We start from the raw sequence: 26,661 nt of genomic DNA, 5'->3' as shown, positions 1-26,661 counted from the left end.
GCTCCCCGGGGCCGGGCCGCGGCGACGAGCGAGACGCCCTGGCACATGCGCAGTGGTGCTCCACGTGAACGGCTGCGTTTCTCCTCAGACTTGAGGATGCCGCCTGAACGTAGGAGCCGGACGAAACGAGACCGGAGAGCCGACGCAATGCCGGGGAGGAAAGCCAGACCCAGGAGCCGCAGCACGCCCGGAAAGGCCGCCCGTTCATCCCAACGGACACCGCCGGCCGGGCCGAGGGCGGCCCCTAGCGCGGTATGCGCGGCGGCGGCGGCGGAGGAGGAGAGTCGGCTCCGGCAGCGGAACCGCCTGACGTTAGAGGACGACAAGCCGGCCGCCGAGCGCTGCCTGGAGCAGCTTGTCTTCGGCGACGTCGAGGACGACGAGGACGCGCTGCTGCAGCGGCTGCGGAGCTCGCGGGTGAGGAAGGCCTGCTTGCTGAGCGGGCACACGCTCCGGCGGGGCGCGCGGCGGGAGGCGAGACCCCGGGGGCGGAGCCTGGGGGACCTGTGGCGGCGAGTGTTCAGGTGGGAGGGACCAGCGACCGTGGGCGCCGAGGGGCGCCGTTGCGCTCTCCGCCTCTGGTTCTGGGCTGCGAGCTGGCGAGGGCGGGGACGCTGCCTTTCTCCGCCCCAAAGGGGCTGCCGCACTTAGCATCCAGCAGGCGCTCAACTGCTGGCTTGGTTTGCCCAAGGTTGTCTGTCTGCAAAGGAGAGTCGCGCATCTTCGGGCTCTTACACCCTCTGCTGGAACCACAGGGGTGGCCGTTTGATCACCTGTCGCGACTCTGTGTAGTGGATGGAACCAATACATGGGCAGAAGGCTAAAGCTGCATTTTAACATCACTGGGAGATACCCACGCCCAACTTTTGGGAATCATCAGTGTATTCATTCGCCTGTAACATTTCTTTGGATGCTTACTCTTTGTATCAATTGCAAATCCTTCGTGATTGATAATTTTTGCACTATTTTGTTCTCTACCTGGCCTTTGGACTAAGGGTAGAGATAGTGTAGAGACACAGCAATGGAGAAATCCAACAAGAACCCCTCTCTTGGAGCTTGTGTTAGTAGTGGTAGGAAAACAAGATAAACAAGACTAGTAAAGCTAAGGTTTGATGATGGAGAGAAACATTAAAACATTTGAGAAAGGGATGTGAATGTGTATGTGAAGACATCTTTTGGATAGGGTAAGTGGACTACCTAAATGGGATTATCAGCGTTTGCTTAGTTGACCCTCTGTGGGTGCTTTGATGGAGAGCTGCAGCAGCCTCCTCTGGGAGATGGAGGACAGTTATGTTAGGACAGTTCTGTATCCAAAGGAATCCTTTGATGGGCTTTGAAAGATCTTAAGTCAGTAGTGCAGGTGGATACTGCAGTTGGCTCCTTGGACACTGTCCTGTGGGTTGGGAGAAAGCTCAGATCATTTGAAGGGGATTTTTTGTTTGTTTGTTTTTGAGTGCTGGGTTTAGGTTTTGAGTGTAGTATAAAGTTTGAAGAAGATGGAGACGGAGCACATAGAACAAAAGATCCTCCTCATGACAATACGTGACACAGATTATGTTGTGTGGGATTCCAGGCTCTGGGTTCTGTAATTGTTGAGCTTTGATGTTTGTTCTTTGCTTGTCCGCTTACCTCTTACCCTTGTCTACTGCGGTCTTTAGCTTTCAGTGAGTTTTTCCCCCCTATCCTTGGCTGTTCCATCCTACCTTTTCCTGTCCTGGTGGTTCTGATGTCCTGTCCTGCTTTCTCCTTCATGTGCTGTGGTTGTATTCTATCCCATTATTTCATCAGTGGACCAGGAGAGCAAAAGTGTTCTCCAGGCTGTCTAAGTATAAAGGGTGGGTGTGTGCTGGCACCTTGTAGGAAGTTGCAGTGGTTTGAAGATGATGTGTCTCTGTAGGGTCAGCTACATGAAAGCTCAGATGACTCAGAAGTGGAAAATGAAGCAAAAGACAGTCTTTCTCAGAAGAAGAAGCCAGTTTGGGTGGATGAAGATGATGAAGATGAGGAAATGTAAGTGAGCCATTCTGTTCAGAATTCCTGGACACTTTAATAAAAGTTAACTTGTAGATTTTTATGAATCACTGCCTTGGAAAGTATGATTATATGAAGAACCAAAACATTTGGCAGCACAGAAAAAGATGGTTTATAATTCTGTGTCTGAGAGAAAGGTCCTCACTGTTACATTGCACAGGTCATTCCCTGTCTATTGTGCAGGATAGACTGCTGAAATAATCATTTCAGTTACATCTTAGCTTCCTTCCTCATGACCACCAAGGGCAGGTTTGGAATCTACCTCTTTGTAAAATGCATGTCAGAACAGTAGTTGTAGCAGAAGGCCATTAGACTAAATGATTCGTATACATTTCTAGCATGGTGTCTGGACCTTGAGTAAAGGTTTCAGATAAAGCTAGCACACTGTATTTGAGTATATACTACATGTCCACTTTAATAGTTTTACTTTTTCCATGTAAAGTTATATTGGAAGCAAGGGAGTTGTTTCTTGTGTGAATCAAATGAAATTTAATGAACAAATGAATTTTTCTATTTTTCTGCTTTAAGAATGTGAACAAACATATTTATGAATAAGCTTTTTTGTATTTCTAGTTTCCTAAAGGTTCGTTGGGTGTAGTATTAGTTGAACAGAGACTAAGGACGTATTTTTCCCATGTAAAGTAATGAATTTCAGTTTTATGATCAGTGAGTTTTTTTTTTTTTTTTTTTTTTTTTGGTGTTCTATGGACTTTCTTAATTTGACAATAGGAAAACAAGCCTTCTTAAACTGTGTTGAGGAAACTTGATGATAGTTACATGTGTGTATTATATACACTCTTTGTTATCTTTGTTTATTAGAGATCTTAGTGTCTCAGATTTACATATTAAGAATTTCAAACTTTTATTTGCTATAGATTGAACCCAGGTATGTGCGTGGTAAGGATAAAGTTGCTATTGAGCCTTATTCCTTCTTAAAGCGAGTGTTTACTGCATGTTTTCTTTACTTTTTTTTTTTTTCTTTCTATTTTTTTACTTTTCAAGCCAGGGTCTCACTGGGTAGCCCTGGCTGTCCTGGAACTCACTCTGTATATCAGGCTGGCCTCAGACTCAGAGGTTGGCCTGCTTCTGCCTCTTAAGTGTTTTTTCAGCCAACTTCTTTCACCTCTCCTATTTATGCGCAGAGATTTTCAAGTTTTAGATAGTCAGATCTTTAAATCTCTTGAGTTTTTGTTTTTACTCTTTTTTTAACTGTAAAATGCCACTTATTAGAAAGGCTATCGCTTGCCAATAAAATACAGGCAGTATTTGATTGTTTGCTTTTTTGTGTATTTGACTTGCCCAGGATATTTTGGAGAGAGACTTTAATAGTGTCTAGGTAATTCAGGATTAATTTTCTCAGATATCTCCAGAATGTATGAGAGACTCCAGAGAAAGAATGGGAAAGGTCTATGTGAAACATGCCATATCCTACACTATTTTACTTTAGTGTTTTAGTAAATGTTTTTCAGAATACTAAAGGCAGCTCTTTACAGGTCATTTAGAATATGTTTGTTCTTTACTTCATAGAGTTGACATGATGAACAATCGGTTTCGGAAGGATATAATGAAAAATGCCAGCGAAAGTAAGCTTTCAAAGGATAAACTTCAAAAGAGACTTAAAGAAGAGTAAGTATCCTTTCTCCTGTGATTTACCAAGAGGAATATAAACAGCCATTTGTTTTTTTTTGCTTTGCTTTTGGCTGTAATGCCTTTTTGGATAGTCATATATTCCATGAAAAGTAGGCATTACTTGCCTGGTGACTTCATGTAAGTGTTTTGGGCAGCAATTACAACAAATAAAGATAATTTGAAGAAAAAATGCAAAACTTGAAATGCTATCACTTAAATATAGTCAGAAATACTGATACATGGTCATTCATTTGTATGTAGTAAGTCCACTCTTTTTTTTGGGGGGGGGGGGTTCGAGACAGGGTTTCTCTGTATAGCCTGGGCAGTAAGTCCACTCTATTAAGACCCTTTTTTTCGCTGAGACAGGATCTTACTGTATAACCCAATCTAACCTCAAAATTCTAGATTCTCCTGCCTTAGCCTACTGAGTACTGGAGTTATTGGTAAGCACCACTATGCTTGCCTTTCACCAGGATATGAAAAATTTACAAAAATGGAAGTACCCATTGCATATGGGTTCAATTTAAAAACAAAACAAAACTTTTACCCCATTAGCTTTATTTATTTGAGTATTTGTATTTTTATAATCTGTGAGAGTAAGATGTAAATGATGGACACTTTATGTCTGAATTCCTCAGTGGAATCAGTAACCATTAAGGTCAAGATTTTCTTTCATGTTCAGTATCATATTTAAGAAACTAGTAGCTGACCAATTAATATTATTAAGTTCTCTTGACTCTCATAATCCACCAACATACTTACCTTCATTACTTTTTTTAAGCATGATAATTTCACTATTTGTTTTTTAAAAACATTCACTCTTTATTGTGTATGAGAGGTCAACAGACAACTTTCTGGAGTCAGAAAGTTTTCTCTTTCCACCATATGGGTTCCAGGGACTGAATTTAAGTCATTAGGCTTGGTGATAAGTACTGTTATTACCTGTTGGGAGCCCAAAGGACTCTTGCCACTCCTTCTCCCAGCCTCTTATTGCCTGGACTGGCCTCAGACTGAAGATGATCTTGAACTTTGATCATCCTGCCTTCATTTTCTAAGAGTTGGGATTACAGGTGTATGGCATCACACCTGTTTTATGTGGTGCTGGGGATTGACCTCAAGCCCTATGCATATCAGGACTTTAATAATAAAGTTTTAAGTACAGTGTTTTTATTTTTATTTCTTTCTTTTGCTTTTTGAGACAGAGTTTCTCTTTGTTGTCCTAGCTACCTTAGAGCTTGCTATGTAGATCAGGCTGCCCTCAAACTCATGCCTCTGCCTTCCTGGTGCTGGGATTAGTGTATACCACCATGTCTGGCCTAGTTAGTGTTTTATAAAAATCCTTATGGGTATTGAAACTTAAGGGCATGCTAAGTAAGCATTATACTGCTGAATTATGTTTCTGGCCCCACTCTTCCATTTTGAGAGTCACTTTAGTTGACCAAGATGGCACCTTGAATTCCCTTTGTAGTTCTGGCAGGTTTCAAACTTAGTATCCTCTTCCTCAAGCCTCCCAAGCAGTTGGCCTGTGCCACTGGGCCTGAATAAGACTGATAAATTTTTGTATGTTCTAGTCATTTGTTTTCAGACATTTTCCTTTCAGACATGTATTTTGTGTATCTCTGTATTCTGTCATTGGTTTATAACTATAAAGAGACTACATAGTTCCAAATATCTAGGATGAGCTGATAAGAACAAATATGATAGCCATGAAATTGAACATAAATTTAACAAGTATAGATTGAGGTGTACTGTATCCAGTGCTGGTTTCTATGGTCAGAAGTTCCTGAGTTTCCAGTACAGAGAGCTTGCAGCCATTTTGTGTTTCTTTGTTTTCAAAGATACTGATTTCAGAAGAGATTTTATATATACTCTAAAGGGTGCCAAAGGTTCAGTGGTGTTACTGCAACACTTGGTTTTTCTTCTTAGATTCCAGCATGCCATGGGAGGAGTACCTGATTGGGCAGAGACTGGGAGCAAGCGGAGGACATCTTCAGATGGTGAGTGTTGATGTTTCTAAGCTAGTCAGTCCCTTTCCATGTATTGTTTTTATTGATTGGGGTTTTCCCAAGCTTTTAAAAGTGAAGTGTTTTAGATGAGCCTTCCTTGTTTATATTGATTTTAAAGTGTGACATTTCTCTGAGAAAAGTCCCTGTTTTTGATAGTGATAGTATTATTTAATACAGGTTGAGCATACTTAGTCTGGTACTTGAAATGTTCTGGAATCTGATCCTTTTAGAACTCTCAAGTCTGAAACATCTGGAACACTGGCTTTTTTAAGCCAGGAGTGGGAAATTACATACTAAGGAACTATTTCATGCACAGAATTATCAGAAGTATCATTAAAATCACTTCCAGGGAACATGTACAATGTATATATGAAACAAATGGATTTTATGTTTAGCTTTGGGTCATGTGTGAATTACTTTATCATGTATGTGCAGGTACTTGGAATCTGTGTTCCAGAATAATTCTGGTCCTAAGCATTTCAGACAAGGGATAGTCAACCTGTAGCATCTTACTTAACTGTAAGGAAAATAGAAGATACATCAATTTTGTTTCTGTTTGGATAGGATTGTGTTGTTTTATGGCTTAGTATTAAGAAAAAATAAGTGGGACTTGACTCAGAGCTCCTTTTGAGGACACCTCTAAGTGTTTTAGCTGTCCACCCAGAAATGGGATGTCTGTCAGCAGAGCAGATGTCAGACCAAGCCCAAATGATTACATAAAAACTGCAAGTTTTAAGATTAGCTTGTGTTATTAAATATTTTTTTACTTTAAACTCTCTGAGTTTAGACACTATAAATACAGGCTTAGTCAAGATCTGATTTGTGTGAAGAGTTATAAAGCTTAGAATTAACATTTAAAATCTGTTATATATCCTCAGACTTACATAGGAAGCATATATCATCTTTTTATTGGCTTCACCAGGAAGTGGTATATTCATGCATGCTTCAGACAGGATTTGCCAGGAAACTCTGAGTGATCAGACTCTATGCAGACCAAACTGGCCTGGAGTTTAAAGAGATCTCACTGCCTCTGCCTCTGAAGTGCTGGGGTTAAAGGCTCAGGCACCTGTAGTTTTCCTGTACTATATTCTGGATGGTGTTTTTTGGGATCTGTCAGCTAATTTTGGGACACTGAAAAACATCCAGTGGAGGCTGTGTTCTAGAATTTCCATTGATTATGTTTTTGGGGTTTTGTTGGGACAGGGTTTCATGTAGCTTATTCTGGCCCCTGAACTCAGATGGCTTGTGGCAGCCCGTTCTCTTCTTCCAGTGTGGGTCCTGGGCATCAAACTGGTAGTTAGGTTTGGTGGCAAGTTCCTTTACCCACTGAGCCATCTTGTTATCCCTCACTGAAGTGCTTATACACAGTTGGCTGGCATTGCTTTTTTTTTTTTTTCCTCATGTGTGTTGTTAAGCTATATCTCTGTCTATGCTGTTGCTGATTTTGTCATGATTATGAGTTGTTCTTTTTAAATAAAATGCTAGCTTTATTTAAACTTGATTTCCTTTTATCTTGGTAACCATTTGTATATCTTTCTTCACAGTCAGACTTTAATTGTGTGGGGTGGGGTGTGTGTGTATAAGCACGTGTGCAAGCAATGTGTGCGCATGTGTGCATGCACACAAAAATATAAGTGCAGTGTCATCTTTATCTTTTTTTAAAAATTGTGTTTTGCTTTTTTCAGCTCAGAAAGTAGTTGAAGTTGTAAAGCTAGAATGGAAGTTGTATTTGGAAATAGAGAAGTTTGGGGTAGTAAAGGGCCTTCTGATTGATTCTAAAGATTAGCCTTGTGGGTTTGTCTGACTCAGATGAAAGTGAAGAGGATGAAGATGATTTGTTGCAAAGGACTGGGAATTTTATATCCACATCCACTTCTCTTCCAAGAGGAATCTTGAAGGTGAGAGTTGTTAAAATTGGGACTTATCCAGTTGCTGACCTGTGACGTCCGATCTGCTTCTGTATAAGTATGGGTATGTGGGGTTAGTGTTTTTCCTGTCATCTCACTTTAATAAATATTTCTCCAGTTTTTCTTTTCTTTTACAGAAATGATCGAGAGCTATTTAAGTATGCCCTACTTAAGTACTTTAGGGGCCCTATAGGTTTCTTTTCATTTCTTCTCTTTCTGCTTCCATCTCAGTCAGCCTGCTCAGTGACTGGGCTCTTCACGTCTGCTGTACCTTATTCTGTAAACTACTCTTGACATAGTAATACCAGAGGAGCTTTTTATTTAATCATTGATGTGTATGTGAATATAAGCGCAGATACTTTCAGCCAAAAGGGACATGAGATCGCTGGAGCTGGAGTTACAGGCAGTTGTGTACTGTTTGATATGGGTACTGGGAATTGAAATCTTTTGATTTTCTATCATAGTCTACAGTGTCCTTCATGGTCTTTCTCACGCCATTTCCTCAGCTTTATATCAGACTTCTTTTATCCTAGTTGTTACTCAGGTCCATACAGGCCTTTGTGTTTCTTAAACAAACCAGGTCCTTTCTTGCTTTTGAACCTGTACCTTGCTTTCTTCTGTCTGCCTTTTTTAAGTACTTTGAAAAGACATTTACCTCCAGTGCTTTGTTTACTCGCACCAAAGTTTGTTTACATTCATTAATTGTAGTAACCAATGTTTCTCTAGCTCAGTGTGTCAGCTCATTGTCTGTCCAATTAACAGACCTATGTAATAAATTTTTCCTTTTTGTAAAATGTGTTTATGAAGATGGGGCAGTAGTAGTTAACAGGCAAGAGTGATAGTGTCTCCACTCCCTCCCCCATTGTTGTACTCCTTGAAGTTGAAGCACCTCTACTGTAAAGGCTCATACTGTGCCTCTGACTGCCACACTTGTACTATGACATACATGCCCATGCTCAGACATCATTCACATACACGATAAAAATGATAAGTAAAAATGAGAAATGAATGAAGCCACATTTTTTAAAAATAACAAAATTTAATTTCAGTAATTCTGAACATAGGCAATGTGTACTTTGTTCCTAAATGAAATTTTTAGTATGTGTGTGTACCTCTAAAAACAAAAGGCAGCTGAGAAAGTCCAAGTGATGTCAGTGGTCACCAGTCATTTTAAACTGGCCACACATGTCCTTGAGGGGTACATAGTAATTGGACTGTAGAACTACAGGGCCAGTGACAGAGAGCCTATTGTACTTAGGTCAAAGTAGGCGTTTAACTTAACATTTCTCCACAAGTGCCAGTCTCTTAACCAAAGTAGATATGTCTTTGGGGCAGTACTGTATACTAGTACTTAAAAAATCCTTAGTATATTTAGACTTTCACGTGTAGAAAGGTGTATCAGACTGTTGATTACCGTGACAAAAAAAAAGGGAACATTTACTTTGGTTGCATATCAGACTTCTTTTTTTGAGATAGGGTTTTTCTATGTAGCCATGACTCTTCTGGAGTTACCTATAGAGGCTAGCTTTGAGCTCAGAGATATACCTGCCTCTGTGCTTGGGTTAAAGGTGTGGGTCACCACGCCCAGGTCCAGTTTCAGACTTTTGAGTCCATGGTCTGTTGGTATGTTTGTTTCTGGGCTGTGGTAAGGCAGAACATCCTTGGGGGCATAGAGGAGTTAAGTTGCTTACCTCCTCGTGGCAGGAAGCAGAGAGAATACAAGAGGAGGTCAGGAGAAAGTATAGTTGCAGGGACATTCAGAGACCTTTCCTGCAGCTAGGCCTCTCAAAGGTTTCCACCCCCTTCTGTTATCTTCACACATATATCTGTGGGGAGGGTGTTTCTTGTTCAGAGTTTAACAAGTGGACATAACCCTTCACTTCAGAGACAGTGCACATGGATTTTGTATAGTAGTGACTTAACTGGTGCCAGAGCACAGTCCTCTGATTACTGTTCAGTTGTGTATTGTAAATGACATTTTTTTTTCTTTAACCCAGCGGTTCTCAACTTTTACAATGTTGTGACCTTTTAATACAGTTCCTCATGTTGCAGTGACCCCCCCAACCGTAAAATTATTTTTGTTACTTCATAACTGTAATTTTGCTATTGTGATATAAATATCTGATACATGACCACTGTGAAAGGGTTGTTCACCCCCAAAGTCATGACCCACAGGTACAGAATACTGCTTAAGTGATGCTAACCCTCTTGATTTGATAAAATTCCAGCTTTTTATTTCCACAGATGAAGAATTGCCGGCCTGCCAATGCTGAACGGCCTACCACTGCTCGGATCTCATCAGTACAGTTCCATCCTGGTGCACAGGTGGTGATGGTCTCTGGAGTAGATAATGCTATCTCACTGTTTCAGGTATGGATTTCTAAATGAAGTCTTGTTGTGAAGTATTCACTGCCAGAATACAGGGTCTGTGGAAATAATCAAAATAAACATTTGTACTTCTTACAGGTTGATGGCAAAACAAACCCTAAAATCCAGAGCATCTATTTGGAAAAGTTTCCAATCTTTAAGGCTTGTTTCAGTGCTAATGGAGAAGAGGTTTTAGCCACAAGTATACACAGCAAGGTTCTTTATGTCTATGATATGCTAGCTGGGAAGTTAATTCCTGTACATCAAGTGAGAGGTAAGACTTCTGTTGAACACACAGTTGGTCATCTTTATCTTGCCACTTTTCTCAACTTGAATTTACCAGTATTTATAAGTAGTGTGAGTGACAGACAGGCAGACAGAATGTCACCGTGTATCCCTCATTGCCCTCAGATTCACAGATTCACCTGCCTCTGCCTCCCAAGCCCTGGGATTAAAGCATTTGCCAGTGGCATCACACCTAGCTCTTTATTTAAAGTAAGCATTTGTTTAGTTAACAGTATTTGACAATTGTCTTGTGTTGAGGAACTATGCTTGAATGAGGCCAGTGAATTGACTAATTAAACACCTAGGGTAAGTTTATAATTTACATGCATACATTTTTTTTTCTAGACTACTTGGCTGTATTTGTACTTGTTAATTAATTGATTTTTCTTTCTTTGCTTATTATTTTTATTTATTTTGTGTTGGGACCAAACCCAGGCTTTAGTGCTTATAGGCTAGAATTCTACTTTAAGCGTTTGCTCTGATACTCTATTAAAAATATTTTTAGGGGGGCTGGGTGTGGTGGTGCACACTTTTAGTCCCAGCAATTGGGAGGCAGAAGCAGGTGGATCTCTGTTCAAGGTTAGCTTGGTCTACAAAGCAGTCCAGGGTAGCCAAGGCTAGACGGAAACTCTGTCTTGGGAAAAAATATCTTCTATTTTTTACTTTATGTATATGAGTGTTTTGCTTGCCTGTATGTATGTACCCCATGTACATCCTTGGATTTTAGATTCCCTGGAGCTGGAGTGATATAAATGGTTGTGATCCTTCATGTAGGTGCTGGGAACTGAACTTGGGTCTTCTGTAAGAACAAGTGCTCTTATTTGCTGCACCTTCTCTCTTAACCCCTCCTTTTTATTTAGAATTCTTTTCCTTTTTTTCCTTGTCTCCCTCCTTCCCTCTCTCTCCCTTCCATTGTTACCGTCTTCCTTCCTTCTCTTCTTGTTTTCTTCTGTATATTTTTCCTTCTGAATACCACTCGTATAGCCTTGGCTTTGGATGCTAGAAGAGGATGTCTGATTCTCTGGGACTGAAGGTATACGTTGTTGTGAGCCGCCGTGTGGGTGCTGGGAACTGACTGAACCTGGGTTCTTTGGAAGATTAGCCAGTGCTCTTGACTGCTGAACCATCATCTCTTGAGCCCCCTGATACTTGGTTTTAATTTTAGCAGTTGAAGTGGTAGAATGAACATTTGTAGTGTTCTTGACTACTTTGTGGGTTCTTTTTTCCACTCTTTCTAACTCTTTTAATTCCCTAACACTAGGAGAGCAAAAAAGGATAGAAAAGGGGTGAAGTTATCGTTAAACTATTTCATGCTGAGTAGGAACATTGAGTTCCGTTTGATCTTCACCAGCAGGATATCTAGTTTCTTCTTTTTCCTTTTTTGTGCACAATTACTTAACACATTGCAACCCACAGCAACCAACAACCCCATCAACCTCTTGGCGCCCTAGCATTTATACCCCCTGAAAAGTCTCCCAGAATTCCAGATATCACACAGTGGCAGAAACTATCTGCCTCTGGCAAAATCATGCCCCTGCATTATCCATGAGTGATGCCCTTGCCTGGCTTTAATGGTCTTAATAACTTTTTTATATTCGGTATATGCATACTGAAATGCCAAAGTTTCTATCAACACCTGCCTTGCATCAGGGTCTGATATGCCTTTGTTCAAGGCTGAGGCTAATCTTTGTAAAGAAAATCAGTGAAGGCTTTTCCAGAGCTTTGTATAATCTTTGTAATTGAGGTGGATTTTTCCTCAGCTTTGTCCCAAGCTCTTAAAGCAGATAAGTGACATTGTTCTATAGTATTGCCATCAAATTGAACCTGTTTTTTTTTTTTTTTTTTTTTTTTTTTTAAGATTTATTAATGTATACAGCATTCTGTCTGTCTGCATGCCTGAAGGCCAGAGGAGGGCACCAGATTTGACTATAGATGGTTGTGAGTCACCATGTGGTTGCTGGAACTTGAACTCAGGACCTCTGGAATAGCCAGTGCTCTTAACCACTAAGCCATCTCTCCAGCCCCAAATCTGTTGTTCTTGTATATCAGAGTACTGCCCTTCACCCAGCAACTGGCATTTACTGTATTTATTGTCCTTATTCTATTTCACTGTTCAATATTCGAAGCTTCTTTGTTTACGGTTTGGAGAACTGATTCTCTGGCCTATGGGCTGAACTGTTGAATGCTAACCAAGATGAAGTTTTCCAGCCATTTTGAAATCAACTTCTGTTTGGGGTCTTTTTGATGTTACATGCAATCAGATTTATTTAGAGCTTGAGTTTTGCTTTATATCTTGTAGATGTTTTAAAAGATAAGGGAATTTAATTGTTATTAGAGGGTAGGTAGAGTTCTTAAAAGTCATTAAATCTTGATTGCTTCATCTCATTTCTTAGGTTTAAAAGAGAAAATAGTGAAGCGATTTGAAGTCTCCCCAGATGGATCCTTCTTGCTCATAAGCGGCATTGCTGGCTTTTCTCATTTGCTATCAATGAAGGTGAAACATGTAGTTTCTTCTTGTTGTTTTTCAGTTAGTAGTAAGGCTACGGTTAAGAACAGCCTTGAGCCGGGCGGTGGTGGTGCACGCCTTTAATCCCAGCACTTGGGAGGCAGAGGCAGGCGGATTTCTGAGTTCGAGAGTTCGAGGCCAGCCTGGTCTACAGAGTGAGTTCCAGGACAGCCAGGGCTACACAGAAAAACCCTGTCTCGAAAAACCGAAAAGAACAGCCTTGAACTTTAACTCAATGTGAGGTTTTGATTTTGTTTTTGAGACAGGATTTTTGCTATATAGCCCTGGCTGGCCTTCAGCTTATAGAGAGCCACTTATCTATGCCTCCAGACTAATAGGATTAAAGGCTTGCACTAGGACATCTGGCACTCAATGTGTTCTTAAATCTAGTCAAGTAGAACTTTGGGAGAAGTTACGGGCAGTTGGTGGGAAACTTTTAACTAAGGAAAATATACTCAGGGCTTGAGAGATAGCTTAGTGGTTAAGAGCAATGGCCACTCTTTTTTTTTTTTTTTTTTTTTTTTTGGTTTTTCGAGACAGGGTTTCTCTGAGTAGCCCTGGCTGTCCTGGAACTCACTCTGTAGACCAGGCTAGCCTCGAACTCTCGAACTCAGAAATCCGCCTGCCTCTGCCTCCCAAGTGCTGGGATTAAAGGCGTGCGCCACCACCGCCCGGCCTAGCAATGGCCACTCTTGCAGAGTACTGTAGTTAAGTTCTCAGTACCCACATGCTGGATTTCAGTCATCTGTAACTCTAATTCTAGAGGATTTGTTGCCCTCTGTTGGTTTCTGTGCACAACAGGTACACATGTGCATAGACATTGCAGATAATATAGCTGTATACATAAAATTAAAAAAAATTAGAGTCAAATATTTTTGGCAGATATCAGCCTTCTAATACATTGTAAATAATTACTCTTTTAGACCAAAGAACTGATAGGTAGCATGAAGATTAATGGACGAATTGCAGCATCCACATTCTCTTCAGATAGTAAGAGGATATATACCTCTTCTGGTAAGTTTGAATGTATTTATGTTTCAAGTTTTATTTAAAAAAAAAAAAAGCTGCATAGTTTTCTATGTATTGTTTAATAAGAAATTCAGATATATTTAGTATTCATTTTCTGTCATTGCCAGGTCAGTTAAGAACTAATAAATGGTGAAGGGTTAACCATTTGATATATAGTGTTAATGTACTTGCTACATGTACCCTTCTTTCAGTGTGGGAAAAGTTTCAAGGAGATAGTTAAAACAAGAGTTTCACTGAATTCTCATTGGGAACACGAGGTTGTATGTAGAAGGTCAAACCTTGGGACAGTATCTACAGAATGGAATGGATGAGAGGGAGTGAGAAGCCATCTTTAGGTGAATGTGAGGTGTTATATGGGTAATAGGATGAGAAGATTCTGTAGGAACAAGGGAAAGGATGGATCAGTTTGGGGAATTAGATGGCCTTTTCCATCATTGAAACAGTTGTGGTCTCTGTATTTAATGTCTTTTTTTATCTGGCTGTCGTAGTTAGGGTTTCTGTTGCTGTGATGAAACACCCAAGACCAAAAAGCAACTTGGGGAAGGAAAGGGTTTATTTGGCTTACACTTCCAGATCATACATAGTCCATCACTGGAGGAAGTCAGTACAGGAACTCAAGCAGGGCTGGAACCTGGAGGGAGGAGCTGATGCAGAGGCCATGGAGGGGTGCTGCTTACTGGCTTGCTTCCGTGGCTTGCTCAGTCTGCTTTCTTATAGAACCCAGGACCACTAGCCCAGTGATGGCACCACCCACAATGGGCTGGGTGAGAAAATACCCTACTGCTGGATCTCATGGAAGCGATTCTTCAACTGAGGCTTCTTTTCTCTTTGACTCCAGCTTGTGTCAAATTGACATATAAAACCAGCCAATACACTTGCTGACATATTGGTTCTCCAAATTAATATGTGCTCGTTGCTTACCTTTAATATTCTTAATTGTCAATGACTTGAAACAAACTATAGTTGAATCACAAACTTTTTGTGGTGTGAATCAGTTCATTTACTTTCTTTATCATCAGTAAAAGTATGCTTATTGATATTGTATAGCCTTATATAACAGTCACACTAATGCTTGTCAGTTTTACTCTCCTTTTCATATTTTTGCTCCAGTTATTTATTTGAGTGGAATATAGCACCCTTGTTCAACTCAAATTTTTGATTTAAAAAAATTAAACCTAAGGATATTGGCTTTTTTTTTTTTTTTTTTTTTTTTGGAATGACTGACGAACTTTTGCATATATTTGAAATGTTTTTAGTTTTCTGGAAATAGGATTTAGTTCCTTGTACTATTAAAGAGTGACTGAAAATGGTAAGTTTACTTGTGTTTTAAATTTAAGCAAGATTAGCTGAACCCTTCTTTGGCTTTTACTTTCAGGGAATGGAGAAGTTTATGTGTGGGATGTGAATTCGAGGAAGTGCATTAACAGGTTTCTTGATGAAGGCAGTTTATATGGATTAAGCATTGCTGCGTCAAAGAATGGACAGTATGTGGCTTGTGGGTGAGTGAGGAGAATCACATTGTGCTAATGAGACGATGTTTAGCAGTTAGATAGTACATGACTTTACTGACAGCTTAGAAATGTGAAGTCAGCAATCCTAACTGAGCCTTTTGTTTTGTAAAATTGTCTTGTTGTATAATTAATATTGGCAGTTGGTCAGCTTTTTGGCAAAAAAAACCGCTAGACTATCTTAAATTGTAATATGTTTCCTGAATTTAGAATACTCATTTTATCATGGCAAGGTTTCCATCAGTTTATTTAGTTTCTTGCCATTGGGGTGATAACAGTTAAATACAACTCTGGGTTTAATTTTCTAAGTCATTTAGCTATATGTAGTATAATCTTTGGAGATATCATTTGTTAGTTTGATAGGTGTCTTAGTCATTGTTCTTTTGCTGTGAAGAGACACCATGACTTTGGCAACTCTTATAAAGAAAGCATTACATTGGGACTTGCTTATAGTTTTAGGAATTTAGTCCATTATTATGGCAGGGAACAATGGTAGCAGGCAGGCAGCCGTGATGCTGGAGAATTAGCTAAAAGTTCTACATCTGGATCCACAGGCAGCAGCACGAAGGGCCTGGCTTGGGTTTTTGAATCTTTAAAATCCACACACAGTGACACAGTTCCTCCAACAAGACCACACTTACTCCAGCAAGACCATACCTTCTAAGCCTTCTCAAATAGTACCTATGCTCCCTGATGACTAGGCATTCAAATATATGAGCCTGTGGGGGCCATTTTTATTTAAACCACCACAGTAGGCACTAAAAAATATTTTCTAAAACCTGTTATTGGGTTATTAGTAGAAGAAAAATGGTTTGTGCTTCAGAAATGACCTTATCTCCCTGCCTGATTTCTACATATGTAGGTGGAACGAAGAGCAATGGCATAGTTAGTGGTAGTTCCAAACAAACAAGAGCATGTTAGTATGTCCCATTTTGTTGGTACAGGATGTTATATTTGACTTCAGTCCAAACAATAATTGAGCGGTAAAGAAATTACAGTTAGGTATTTCCTGCCCTGGAGTGGGACATTAGCGGGGGTGGGGAGGGGTCTAGCTGATCAGAAATGTAGCATACTTCTTCAACATTAAAATTGGGGAAGCTTCTTGTAAATATTCCCAGCAAGTTTGGGGCTTGGGAAGTCAGGTAGAACTGAGCTGGAAAACCTGAAGACAACTGCAGCATGGGTTGGATGTGCCTTAGGTGCTGGGATACTGACAGGCAGTTCTCAGTGTAAGTGCCTGATGCTCTTTTACATGTTAGACAGTGTCCAGGCTTGCTGGGGCTGGCTTTTAATCCCAGATACTCAGAAAGCTGAAGCTGGAGAGTCCAAAGTTCCAAGGCCAGCCTGGCAACAATCAACTAACAGTGTTAGTTAGGGTTTCTATTCCTGCACAAACGTCATGACCAAGAAGCAAGTTGGGGAGTAAAGGGTTTATTCAGCTTACAAGTTCCACATTGCTGATGATCACCAACGGAAGTCAGGACTGGAACTCAAGCAGGTCAGGAAGCAGGAACTGATGCAGATGCCATGGAGGGATGTTACTTACTGGCTTGATTCCCCTGGCTTGCTCAGCTTGCTTTCTTATAGAACCCAAGACTACCAGCCCAGGGATGGCACCACCCACAAGGGACTCTCCCCCACCTTGATCACTAATTAAGAAAATGGCTTACAGCTGGATCTCATGGAGGCATTTTCTCCACTTGAAGCTCCTTTCTCTGTGATAACTCCAGCTCGTGTCAAGTTGACACACAAAACCAGCCAGTACAGACCCTATACCAAGAAAAAAAAATAGAAAAGCAAAAGGGCTGGAGGTACACTTTTAGCATTTATGTGAATGTATGTAAGAATGGCCTTAGGTTCAAACGACAGAAACCAAGCAGTAGGAAGTGTTGGAAGTTAGACAGTAGGTGCTGTGGGAGAGTGCTTGTCTTAGTTTCTGAGGTTACCTTGTTCTACAAGTAGTACATGGCTGAGCAGATGTTTGATACACTCTTGATTTATGAAAGTAAAGTGGAGATTCTGTGCTTTCTTTCGATTTGTAGCTAGACCTACAATTGAAAAGCTGCTCAGCCATCTGAAGTGCGCTGATAGAATGTCTGTGTTGCTTTGACTTCTTCAGCCATTGTGCTCTTTGCAACATGTTATTTCCACAATCACCAGTGTGTGTTCATCTGGGTTGCAGAGGTTTTTGTTTTAAATCTGTTTTATTTCCTTTCCTTTTTGCAGTTCTAAGAGTGGAGTGGTAAATATATACAATCAAGATTCCTGCCTCCAACAAACAAACCCAAAGCCAATAAAAGCAATAATGAACCTGGTTACTGGTGTTACTTCCTTGGTCTTCAATCCTACCACAGAAATCTTGGCAGTGGCTTCAAGAAAAATGAAAGAAGCTGTCAGATTGGTAATAACTCCTTTTACCCTTTTCTTTTATCTTTGTAATATAAAATTCCGTGTTGAAACAATGAGTGGTAACAGAAAAGGAGTGTGTGGCTTATTCTAAGAAGTGACTTCTGGCTGGAGATGGGGTTTGGTTGGTAGAGTGCTTGCCTATAAGGCCCTGGATTCAAAACAAATTGGGAATGGTGACACATGCCCATAATCAGGGCTATCCTTGGCTATGTAGTGAGTTGAAAGTTTGCCTAGTATATATAAAAACCCTATCTTAAAAAGCCCAGACCAACAGCAACAAAACACTAAGAAGTTTTGTAGAGATAGTAATTGGGAGTTTTTGGGTTCAACTAGTCATTGCATTAGTGCATGTGGCCACCAAATTTTGCAGTGTCTATTCTATTGGAAATTCTGAGCTGTCTAGTGTCAGAATTTCTAAAGTTACAGTCCTCATTTTTTTTTTGTTTTGTTTTGTTTTGTTTGTTTGTTTTTGGTTTTTGGTTTTTGAAGACAGGGATTCTCTGTGTAGCCCTGGCTGTCCTAGAACTCACTCTGTAGACCAGGCTGGACTTGAACTCAGAAATCCACCTGTCTCTGCCTCCCAAGTGCTGGGATCAAAGGTGTGCGCCACCACTGCCCAGCTTTGTTTTGTTTGTTTTGTTTTTGTTTTTGTTTTTGTTTTTTTACAGTCCTCATTTTCAGAGGTTTCTTCTAACATAAATTAAGGAACATATTTAAGGCAGCACTTAACTTGGTAATTTTTTATTTTCTAAAGGCTTGTAGCTATAATGGAACGGAGACAGTTCTTAGATTCTGAAAGTAAGTTGAGTTGCCATAAGTAAAGGCACTGCAATTCACATAGCTAGCTAGACAGGGATTGTGAGTGCCTTGAGCCTCAGGCCACCCCAGTTCTTATGATTTAATGGAAAGGCACAGAACCACCCAGTATTAGGCTGTATTTATGGTAAGATTTATTACAACCATAGGATACTAAACAGGATCACTAAAGGGAAGAGCTTCACAGATAAAAGTGTGGGGCAACCTGGGCATCTCCTCCCAGTAGAGTTGGTCAGGATGCATGTAATAACCTCCAGCTCTGAGGTGTGGCTGCACACTGAGTATTTTTCTCCTCCGAGGCTCACTAGAGACCCAATGCCCAGAGTTTTGGTTGAGTGTTCATGTGGGCCTAGTGTTTGCTGAATTCTTGGTGCCCGGGAGTAAAAGCAAGTATTAGGCATAAATCAGTTCATTTACACAACTGATTTGGGCTACTGGGCTCAAGTGTACTATTCATTTGTAGCAAGTAGGGTACTGTTTACCATCCAAGGGTCATTCTTACAAGGTGTTCCTGGAAATACTGGCCTCAGGACCACATTAACTGTTAATGGTTCAACCTTAAGAGTTCAGTTTAGCTGGGCAGTGGTGGCGCATGCCTTTAATCCCAGCATTTGGGAGGCAGAGGCAGGCGGATTTCTGAGTTCGAGGCCAGCCTGGTCTACAGAGTGAGTTCCAGGACAGCCAGGGCTATACAGAGAAACCCTGTCTCAAAAAACAAACAAACAAACAAACAAAACAAAAAACAAAAAAAAGCAAAAAAAAAGAGTTCAGTTTAAATGGCACCCTCATATTTGTAAGTTTCCTGTTCCTCAGAACCACTTTCTTCATTTAACAACTATTTGCTCTTAGACACAGGTATACAGATTCTGTCTAACTTTGAGTAGCAATTTTGTGTTATGCTACTGTTATATGAATACTGGCAGTGACTTATTTTTACAATTCATTCAATATGAACTTAGATGATAATGTGTATCTTATGAAGATTTATAAAGAACTCAAACAATTCTGTGCTGGTAACAGCCTTTCAGAGGATTTATTTCTCCAAAGTAAGCAGTTAGTAAAGGGCAGAATTGTAATTTTAGACTTTATACTCTTTCTGCTTTGTTGATACAAGGTTTCAGGTAGCATAGGCTAACCTTGAATTCCTGATCATCTTGCGTCCATGTCTCACATGCAGGGGTTATAAGCATGCATCACCATTGCCTTGATTAGATTCTATACTCTTAGTAACACAATTGTATAAGGCAATATGACTGGGCAAAGAAGCGGCTAAGCTCCTGCCTATGTTATACAGACATATTGACCTAGAGCCCATGAGCCATGTGTGTCCAATGATAGCTACTAGTGAGGCCCAGCACATTTGTAGATGGTTGGACACTCGTAGTTGCATTGCATTGTCCCTGTTGCCTGTGGGGTGTAGCCGCCTATAGCCATAGACCAACTGGGTTCACCTGAAAGCGGGGCTGGAAATGAAAAAGGGGGGGCGGAAGGGCGAAAGAAAGAAGAAGCCAAGACAAAGTTCTCTGATCAAGGCTTTATGTTTAATGTTCAGCTCTTCAATTTAAAGGGAAAGCTCCACAAAACCCCTTCTTGTTTCAGCCGGAGATGGGTGGGGGGAACCCATCCTTAGTCACTGCCTGAGATGTCTCAGGGCAAACTCAGCAGGCAGTTTATTCTTCTAAGTTCCTGTAGCAGGCTGTACGTGCAGCCAAGGTGGGTAACTCCACCTAGGTCCTATTATTTGGTCTGTTGTGGTAAACAAGGTCTTTCAGGCCTGCTCAAGGCTGGGGGGTGGGGAGAACAGTATAATAGAATTTGGTTGTGAGTTTGTCTTGTTAAATGATTCTCAGAGCCACTCACTAATTCTTGTGACTTGTTATTTGATTGTGGTTGTTGTTTGATCTTTGTTTTTTCCTCATTAGTGTCATTGATTTGCTGGCTTCCTGTGTTGGATGTTATGGATAGATTACTTCTCTGATTTCTTTTATTCACCTGTTTTTCTCAAATATATTCTTTTCTGGGCTCTCATTTTGAGGCTTTTTTCTTCCTCTGTGTGTAGTGTTTTTTCAGATCACAATTTCCTACATTTATATTTTTGATCCTAATCACATCCTCATACCTGCTTGGTCTTGCTTCCCTACAGGAAATCCTTTCTTCTCAGCTAGTACTCTCTCCATCTCTTGTTTACTGCATAGATTCCTTGTGCTGAGTTTGATTCTTTCTCCTTCCCTGAGTTTTTAGGTTTGCCTCTTTCCTTTTCTATTTTGTTTTATTTTTGTTTTTTTCCAGACAAGGTTCTTTTGTGTAGCCCAGGATGTCCAGTAACTTGCTTTGTAGACCGGCCTGGCCTCAAACTCCCAGAGATCTGCTTGCCTTTACCTCCTGAGTGCTGGGATTAAAGGCATATACCACCATGCTTGGCTTACGATTGCCCTCTTGATCATATCTTAATGCTTTTTTAAAAAAAAATATGAGTGTTTTGCCTGCATCTGTTTTGTTCATCTGCGTGCCTGGTGCCCATTAGAGTCAGCAGAGAGTGGCAGATCCCCTTACTGATTGTAATGAGCCACTGTGTTGGTGCTGGGAGCTAAGCACCAGTCCTCTGAAAAAAGCAGTGAGTGCTTTTTACCATTGAACCAGCTCTCTGGCCCCTGTATCTGAGTATTTGAGTGTTATTGTTGTACTTATTTTTCTTTATTGATGTTTGAATATAGTGTTTTGTCACTTTGTTCTCTATTATTGGTATTTTTTCTTTTTCTTGGTTAAATCTGTTGCTGTTTTTTTTTTTTTTTTTTTTTTTTTTTGAGACAGCATTTTACCTTGTATCCCTGGCTAGCCTGGAACTAACCATATCAGTCTGGCTTCAAACTCAAGTAGATCTGCCTGGCTCTGCTTCCTATAGTTAAAGGGGTGCTCTACTGTGCCTGGCTGGCTCTCTGATCAGTTTTTGCCTAGTAAGCTTCTGAAATTTCTTTCAGACTTTAGACGGCTTCCCCGGTTTGGTATCTTGAGTTGAAGAGGCCTAGAGCAGCTGTCAGTCTTACAGTCTGAGTCATGTTGCTTTTTCTTCTCATGTTCATACTTCTGTGCTGTTATTTGTACCTCTGTGCTTCGAATGTCTGTGCTAGTTTTATTTAAGGATCTTATTGAACAGTGTATTCTTGAGGACGTAGAATCTACCTGGTATCACTGAGAGAGGAGCAACTGCTGTTGTAATAGTTACACCAAGCTGAAAAATGTACAGGTAGATTTAAAATGGATTGAAGACCACTGACAAATCCCCAATGGCTGTAAAACAGGAAATGTAGAGTGCTGTCACTTTTAAACAAGTCAGAATAAAACCCAAAAGACCAGAAATTTCCCAGTGATGAAAAACATAAGAAAACAAAGTTAGAGGTGACTCAGTGGGTAAAATCCTTGCAAGAAACAAAGTTAGAGATGACATGATAGGTAAAGTCTTTGCCATTCAAGTTTGAAGCCCTGAATTCAAATCCCCAGAGCCCATTCCAGACTCTGAGATGGGAAGTGGATGCAGGAGAATCTGGTATAAGAGCTTCTGTCTCAAGGTAGAAGGCAAGGACTGACACTGACCTCCATGCAAACTGCTCACCTACACTTACATACTTGAATGTGAGTGTGAGTGTGTGTGTGTGTGTGTATACATGCATACACACACACATACAATCTAGTTATGGGCAGTTTGGCCATATTTGTGGAGCCATGCTTTAATGTATGCCATAGTCAAGTGACCTCTGTTTTTTAATCAAGATAGAATGAAAAAAAAATTGAGAAAGATAAGTTCCTAGTTTTTGTAATTTAAGGCATTTGATGATCTCCTGCAGGTTCATCTTCCTTCCTGTACAGTATTTTCTAACTTTCCAGTTTTTAAAAAGAGTGCTGTTTCTCGTGTTCAAACCATGGATTTTTCTCCGAGAGGTGGATACTTTGCCTTAGGGAATGAGCAGGGCAAGGCTCTGATGTATAGGTAAGTATTATTTATATTTAAAGGTCAAATCTCTAATAAACTGCTTTTGAAAGTGTGAAGAGAATATGTATTCTCAATTATGCAGTTACATAAAGAATTCTTTTAATTTATTACGTGTTCAAGCCTGACTCTCATTACATAACTGTTATTCTGTCACAAATGTGTCACTGGCAGAAAAATTCACATAAGGAATAAAAATTGTGTGTGTGTTGTACAATAATTATTGTTTTTCCCTAGTAAGCTTTGATTTTTTTTAGAATGCCAGTCAAGAAAAAGTAGCCACTTTAATAATAATATTACTGTTTTTTGATAGTTTGAGAGATTGACTTTTGCTGAGTTGACAGTCACTTTTGTAATCTATTGGATTTAAGTGAATCTTTTTTTTTTTTTTTTTTTTTTAAAGGATGTTTCTGTCCTTGGAGCTGTAAGCTATAAATAAGAGTGTTAGTCACAAAGAGATCCAAAAATTAGGTCATCTATCTGTGTTTCTCTTCTTTACCCAAATACTTGTCTTTAAAACAGGCATAAGCAAAGTTTAATTGCACCATTGCTAAAATAGACAGGTTGATGGGTGGATCTTCAAGGAGAACTGAAACTTTCAGTAGGAGCCTTTCGTGAAATGACAGTCCCTTTCCCTTGTGTCGGATGTGAGTGTTGCATAGAACCCTATGTTTGTGTGTATGCTCCAGGGAGTGCTGCAGGCTGAAGGGAAGGAGGAATGGAAATTGGTTTTAAAGATAGTTAAGGAATGAAAATGCAGCAGACTATAGGTTAAATTGCTACCTATTATGAAATAAGAATGAGTTATGCCAGGGTAATTTTGTCAGTCTCACTTCAGATTAGTTTGGAATCAAGGGCAGATTTTACTAAAACGAGGAACTCTGTGAGAGCTTTGTTTTTTTTTGTTGTTGTTTTTTGTTTTGTTTTGGTTTGGTTTTTTAAAGAACTGAGCTGTTCTTTAAGCCCCAGAAGCATTGTATTTTTCACACTGTGCTCTAGAATGAAACCTGAAACTGTCCTCGTTGTGTTGGGGATTTAGATTGACACAACTTGGATTTAGTGTGACTGATGAGAGGTATTTTGTCAGTCCCACTTTGATCCTTTGGAGCCATCATAGTAGTTTATGATTTACGGATCTAAACACATCTGCTTGTTGAGAATGACTGGAATCACTCCCAAACCCCTATTGCCTTCTTTCTAATTGTTCTCCATGATCAGATTTAACTACTCTGGGTAATTAAGCAAGTTACCTTTTGGTTTTTCAGGTTGCATCATTACTCAGACTTCTGAAGATTCTTCTTTTTTGGAAGTAAGAAAATTCTCTTTTAAAATAAATACCATGGGTTTTAGGGTTGTACCATTGATTCATTTGGTTAGTGGTACCTTATTGACTTAGCTCTTGTCTCTTTGCCCCTAGGTCAGCTTAACATCAATTTAAGGGAGTGGGGTACAAATAGATCAAGAGCTGTCTAACTGACCTGAACCTTCCTTGGGAATTTCTAATCCCAGTCACAATGATCTGCCTTCTTCTGAAGTCACATTTCTAATACCGTATTCAGTAGTTGTCATTAAAACTGTAGTTATGATCATGTAACCCACAAAGAGAGAAGGATGGACAGAGCTACAGCTTGTGTGAACTCAAGCTCTTTCACTTGGTGATTATTAAGTGGCTTTACCCTGTTGCACAGAGCTCAAGAGTGAAACAGATTTTTGCTGGCTACTGTTTAAAAAAGAGTATGCTTTCTGTATGACTACATCTTGGGCCAGACACAGAAGTGATCCTGATACTGAACTTTGCAATTAATCTTTTTACCACAGCTGACCGTTTGGCCTTCTTAGATTTATGAATGTTGAAGAGAGCTTCTAAGAGTACTGATAAGTTTTGATCAGAGAGAGGATTTGTAAAGATAGAAGGATCTTGAGCAAAGTGAAGAAAGATTCTAGCTCTCTCGCCTCTCAAAAAATACAGTGGTGGTACACGTTGCTTGTGATTGCTAGCAGTTCTCAGTGAGCTTGTATAACTTCTTCTTTTCTTTTTCAGATCCAGTTGAAAAATCCCATCTCAGTACATCTTCCCAGAAGTTTCCAAGTGTGTGTGATAGTGTATGAAGAATGATTTGTGGAATCTGCTTACATTAGCAGCAGTGTCTTAATAAATGTATGATAACTTTGTTTGATAATAAGCATACATGATTCTTTTTAATCTCTATACACACACAGAGTCAAGAACATGATTTGTATGCATTTTCTTTAAAATTAAATATGAGAAATGGAAACCTGTCTAATAAAAAAATAATATAGGTGATTTTTTTTTGAGATAGCCTCTCTATGTAATTCTGGCTATCTTGGAACTTATTATATAGTCCAGACTGGCTTCACAGAGATCTCCTTCTGTCTCCAAAATGCTAATACTAAATTATAAACTTACTAAATTATAAATGCCACTCCACCTGGCTCTAGCACCAATACTTTATTCAAGATTTTTTTTTTATCCAATCCTTATGTATATAGGTATTTAGAATTGGCATATAAGCATTTATGTATATAATTTTACCACTTATTAAGGGTAAAAACAAGTTTGTATACTAAAGAGATGGATGTATATGCTTATTACATAAAGAATTATTTCTTAACTGAATATTTGATACTGTAAGACAGTGCATTTTCATTTTTTTCAGGGTTAATATTTTGATTTTGTAATCACTGATAAGAATGTTGTACCTTAATACATTATAGAAAGTGGCAAAAGTATATTTAAGACTTTGAGAAATTAGAAATTCTATTCTAATCCTAATTAAACTAATTATTAAAACTTTTTTTTATTGTAAAGAAATCTATACATGCTTTGATCAAACTCACTCCCTCTCAACTTACCCAGATCCATCTTCCTTTCTTACCTACTCAGCTTGGTGTTCTTTTCTTTCTTCAAAACCAGAACCCATCAAGGCCATTTGATGCAGCTCATGTGTGGCTTTTCACTGGAATGTGGTTGACTTACCAGGAGCTACACTTGTAATAAAAAATGGCCTCTTCCTCCCCCAGTAGCTTCCAGTTGCAAACAGCTCCACTAGGAGTGGGACTTGGTGCCCCCCTCCTTACTCCATGAAGGGATTTGATCTGACTTGAGCTTTTACAGGTGGTGTGCATGCTCTTTAACTACTGTGAGTTCATGACATGCGGCTGCCCTTCTGTGTCAAAAAGATATGACTTCTTTGTAATTGTTCACTGCCTCTACTGACCAAGCCAGCTCAGTCAGCAGGGTCTCAAGGGAGGGATCAAGGATTGAAAAGAAAAAGACAATTAGACAACACTATAACATGACTCCAGCTGGTGCTGTGGCTGAAACAAGTTTATTTTTCTCCAGTCTGCTTTTATCCCATTCTAACTACATGCAAAGAATAAGGTCGGTTCTCGGTCAAGGAACAAATAAAGCAATAAACAAAAATAGTCAAGGAACAAAAAAGGCAATAAACAAAGTCCCATGGTATTCAGAGACTTATCAAGATGATCACGATCTTGAACCTACTTCCCTGTCCTAGACCAATGTCAAATTCCTGCCCAAGCCTACTTCTGTGTCCTGGCCCAATGTCAAATTCTTGCCAAAAGCTCTCCACACTACACTTTGTGTCCTCCCACCCCCTGCAGTTGTCCTCAAGCCTTGGGAGGAGTATTTGGTATATATGTTCTGTTGAGGGAACAATCTGCATTCCCTTGTTCTCTGTACCTTGACTAGTTATGGGTTTTTGTAAATTGCCATCTACAGTAAATAGAAGCTTCTATGTGGGCTGAAGCTTAATCTGTGGGTATGATGTTGAGTCATTAGGAGTCAGTTTAATACAAAGTTCATTTAGCATGCAGTGCATTTAGAATATAGTAAACACTTGAGGAAAGAGCTTCTTAACAGTAAAGGTCAAACTGGATAGCTACACAGAAGAACAAAATGATCTTTCACCTTGCATAAAATTCAACTCCAAATGAATCAAGAACTAAGACCATTGAACAATGATTCTCAGCTTGTGGGTTGTAACCTTTTATGTGCATATCAGGTATTTTACATTATGATTCAAACTAACAATTACCGTTAGGAAGTAATAGTGAAAATAATTTTTGGGGTTACCATAACACAAGTAACTGCATTAAAGGGTTGCAGCATTAAGAAGGTTGAGAACCACTGCCCTAGAGA

The 26,661-nt window shown here is 39.8% G+C and overlaps 1 protein-coding gene across 1 annotated transcript; it reads left to right on the top strand.

The window, feature by feature from the left end:
• Positions 1-32: 32 nt before the first annotated feature.
• Utp18 (UTP18 small subunit processome component) lies at positions 33-24,661 on the top strand. The gene is made up of 14 exons (XM_028772494.1): positions 33-417; positions 1,898-2,010; positions 3,559-3,657; positions 5,587-5,657; positions 7,476-7,564; positions 9,818-9,943; positions 10,040-10,214; positions 12,619-12,719; positions 13,655-13,745; positions 15,136-15,259; positions 17,495-17,669; positions 22,336-22,478; positions 23,744-23,787; positions 24,520-24,661. Exons 1-13 carry the CDS (start codon positions 46-48, stop codon positions 23,766-23,768), a joined length of 1,704 nt encoding a protein of 567 aa, XP_028628327.1. The 5' UTR covers positions 33-45; the 3' UTR covers positions 23,769-23,787; positions 24,520-24,661.
• The last annotated feature ends 2,000 nt before the right edge of the window (positions 24,662-26,661 follow it).

This window comes from Grammomys surdaster, unplaced genomic scaffold, assembly GCF_004785775.1.
Source record: "Grammomys surdaster isolate TR1022 unplaced genomic scaffold, NIH_TR_1.0 213, whole genome shotgun sequence".
Classification (NCBI taxonomy): domain Eukaryota; kingdom Metazoa; phylum Chordata; class Mammalia; order Rodentia; family Muridae; genus Grammomys; species Grammomys surdaster.
This window is presented reverse-complemented; position numbering and strand designations above follow the sequence as displayed.

What these genes read in the sequence shown, in the direction of transcription:
- Utp18 (XM_028772494.1), top strand. Translation starts at nt 46, where the DNA reads ATGCGCAGTGGTGCTCCACGTGAACGGCTGCGTTTCTCCTCAGACTTG. An exon ending in GCGGAGGACATCTTCAGATG is followed by an intron (nt 5,658 to 7,475) that starts GTGAGTGTTGAT and finishes TGTCTGACTCAG; the next exon opens with ATGAAAGTGAAGAGGATGAA. An exon ending in TGAAAGAAGCTGTCAGATTG is followed by an intron (nt 17,670 to 22,335) that starts GTAATAACTCCT and finishes GATCTCCTGCAG; the next exon opens with GTTCATCTTCCTTCCTGTAC.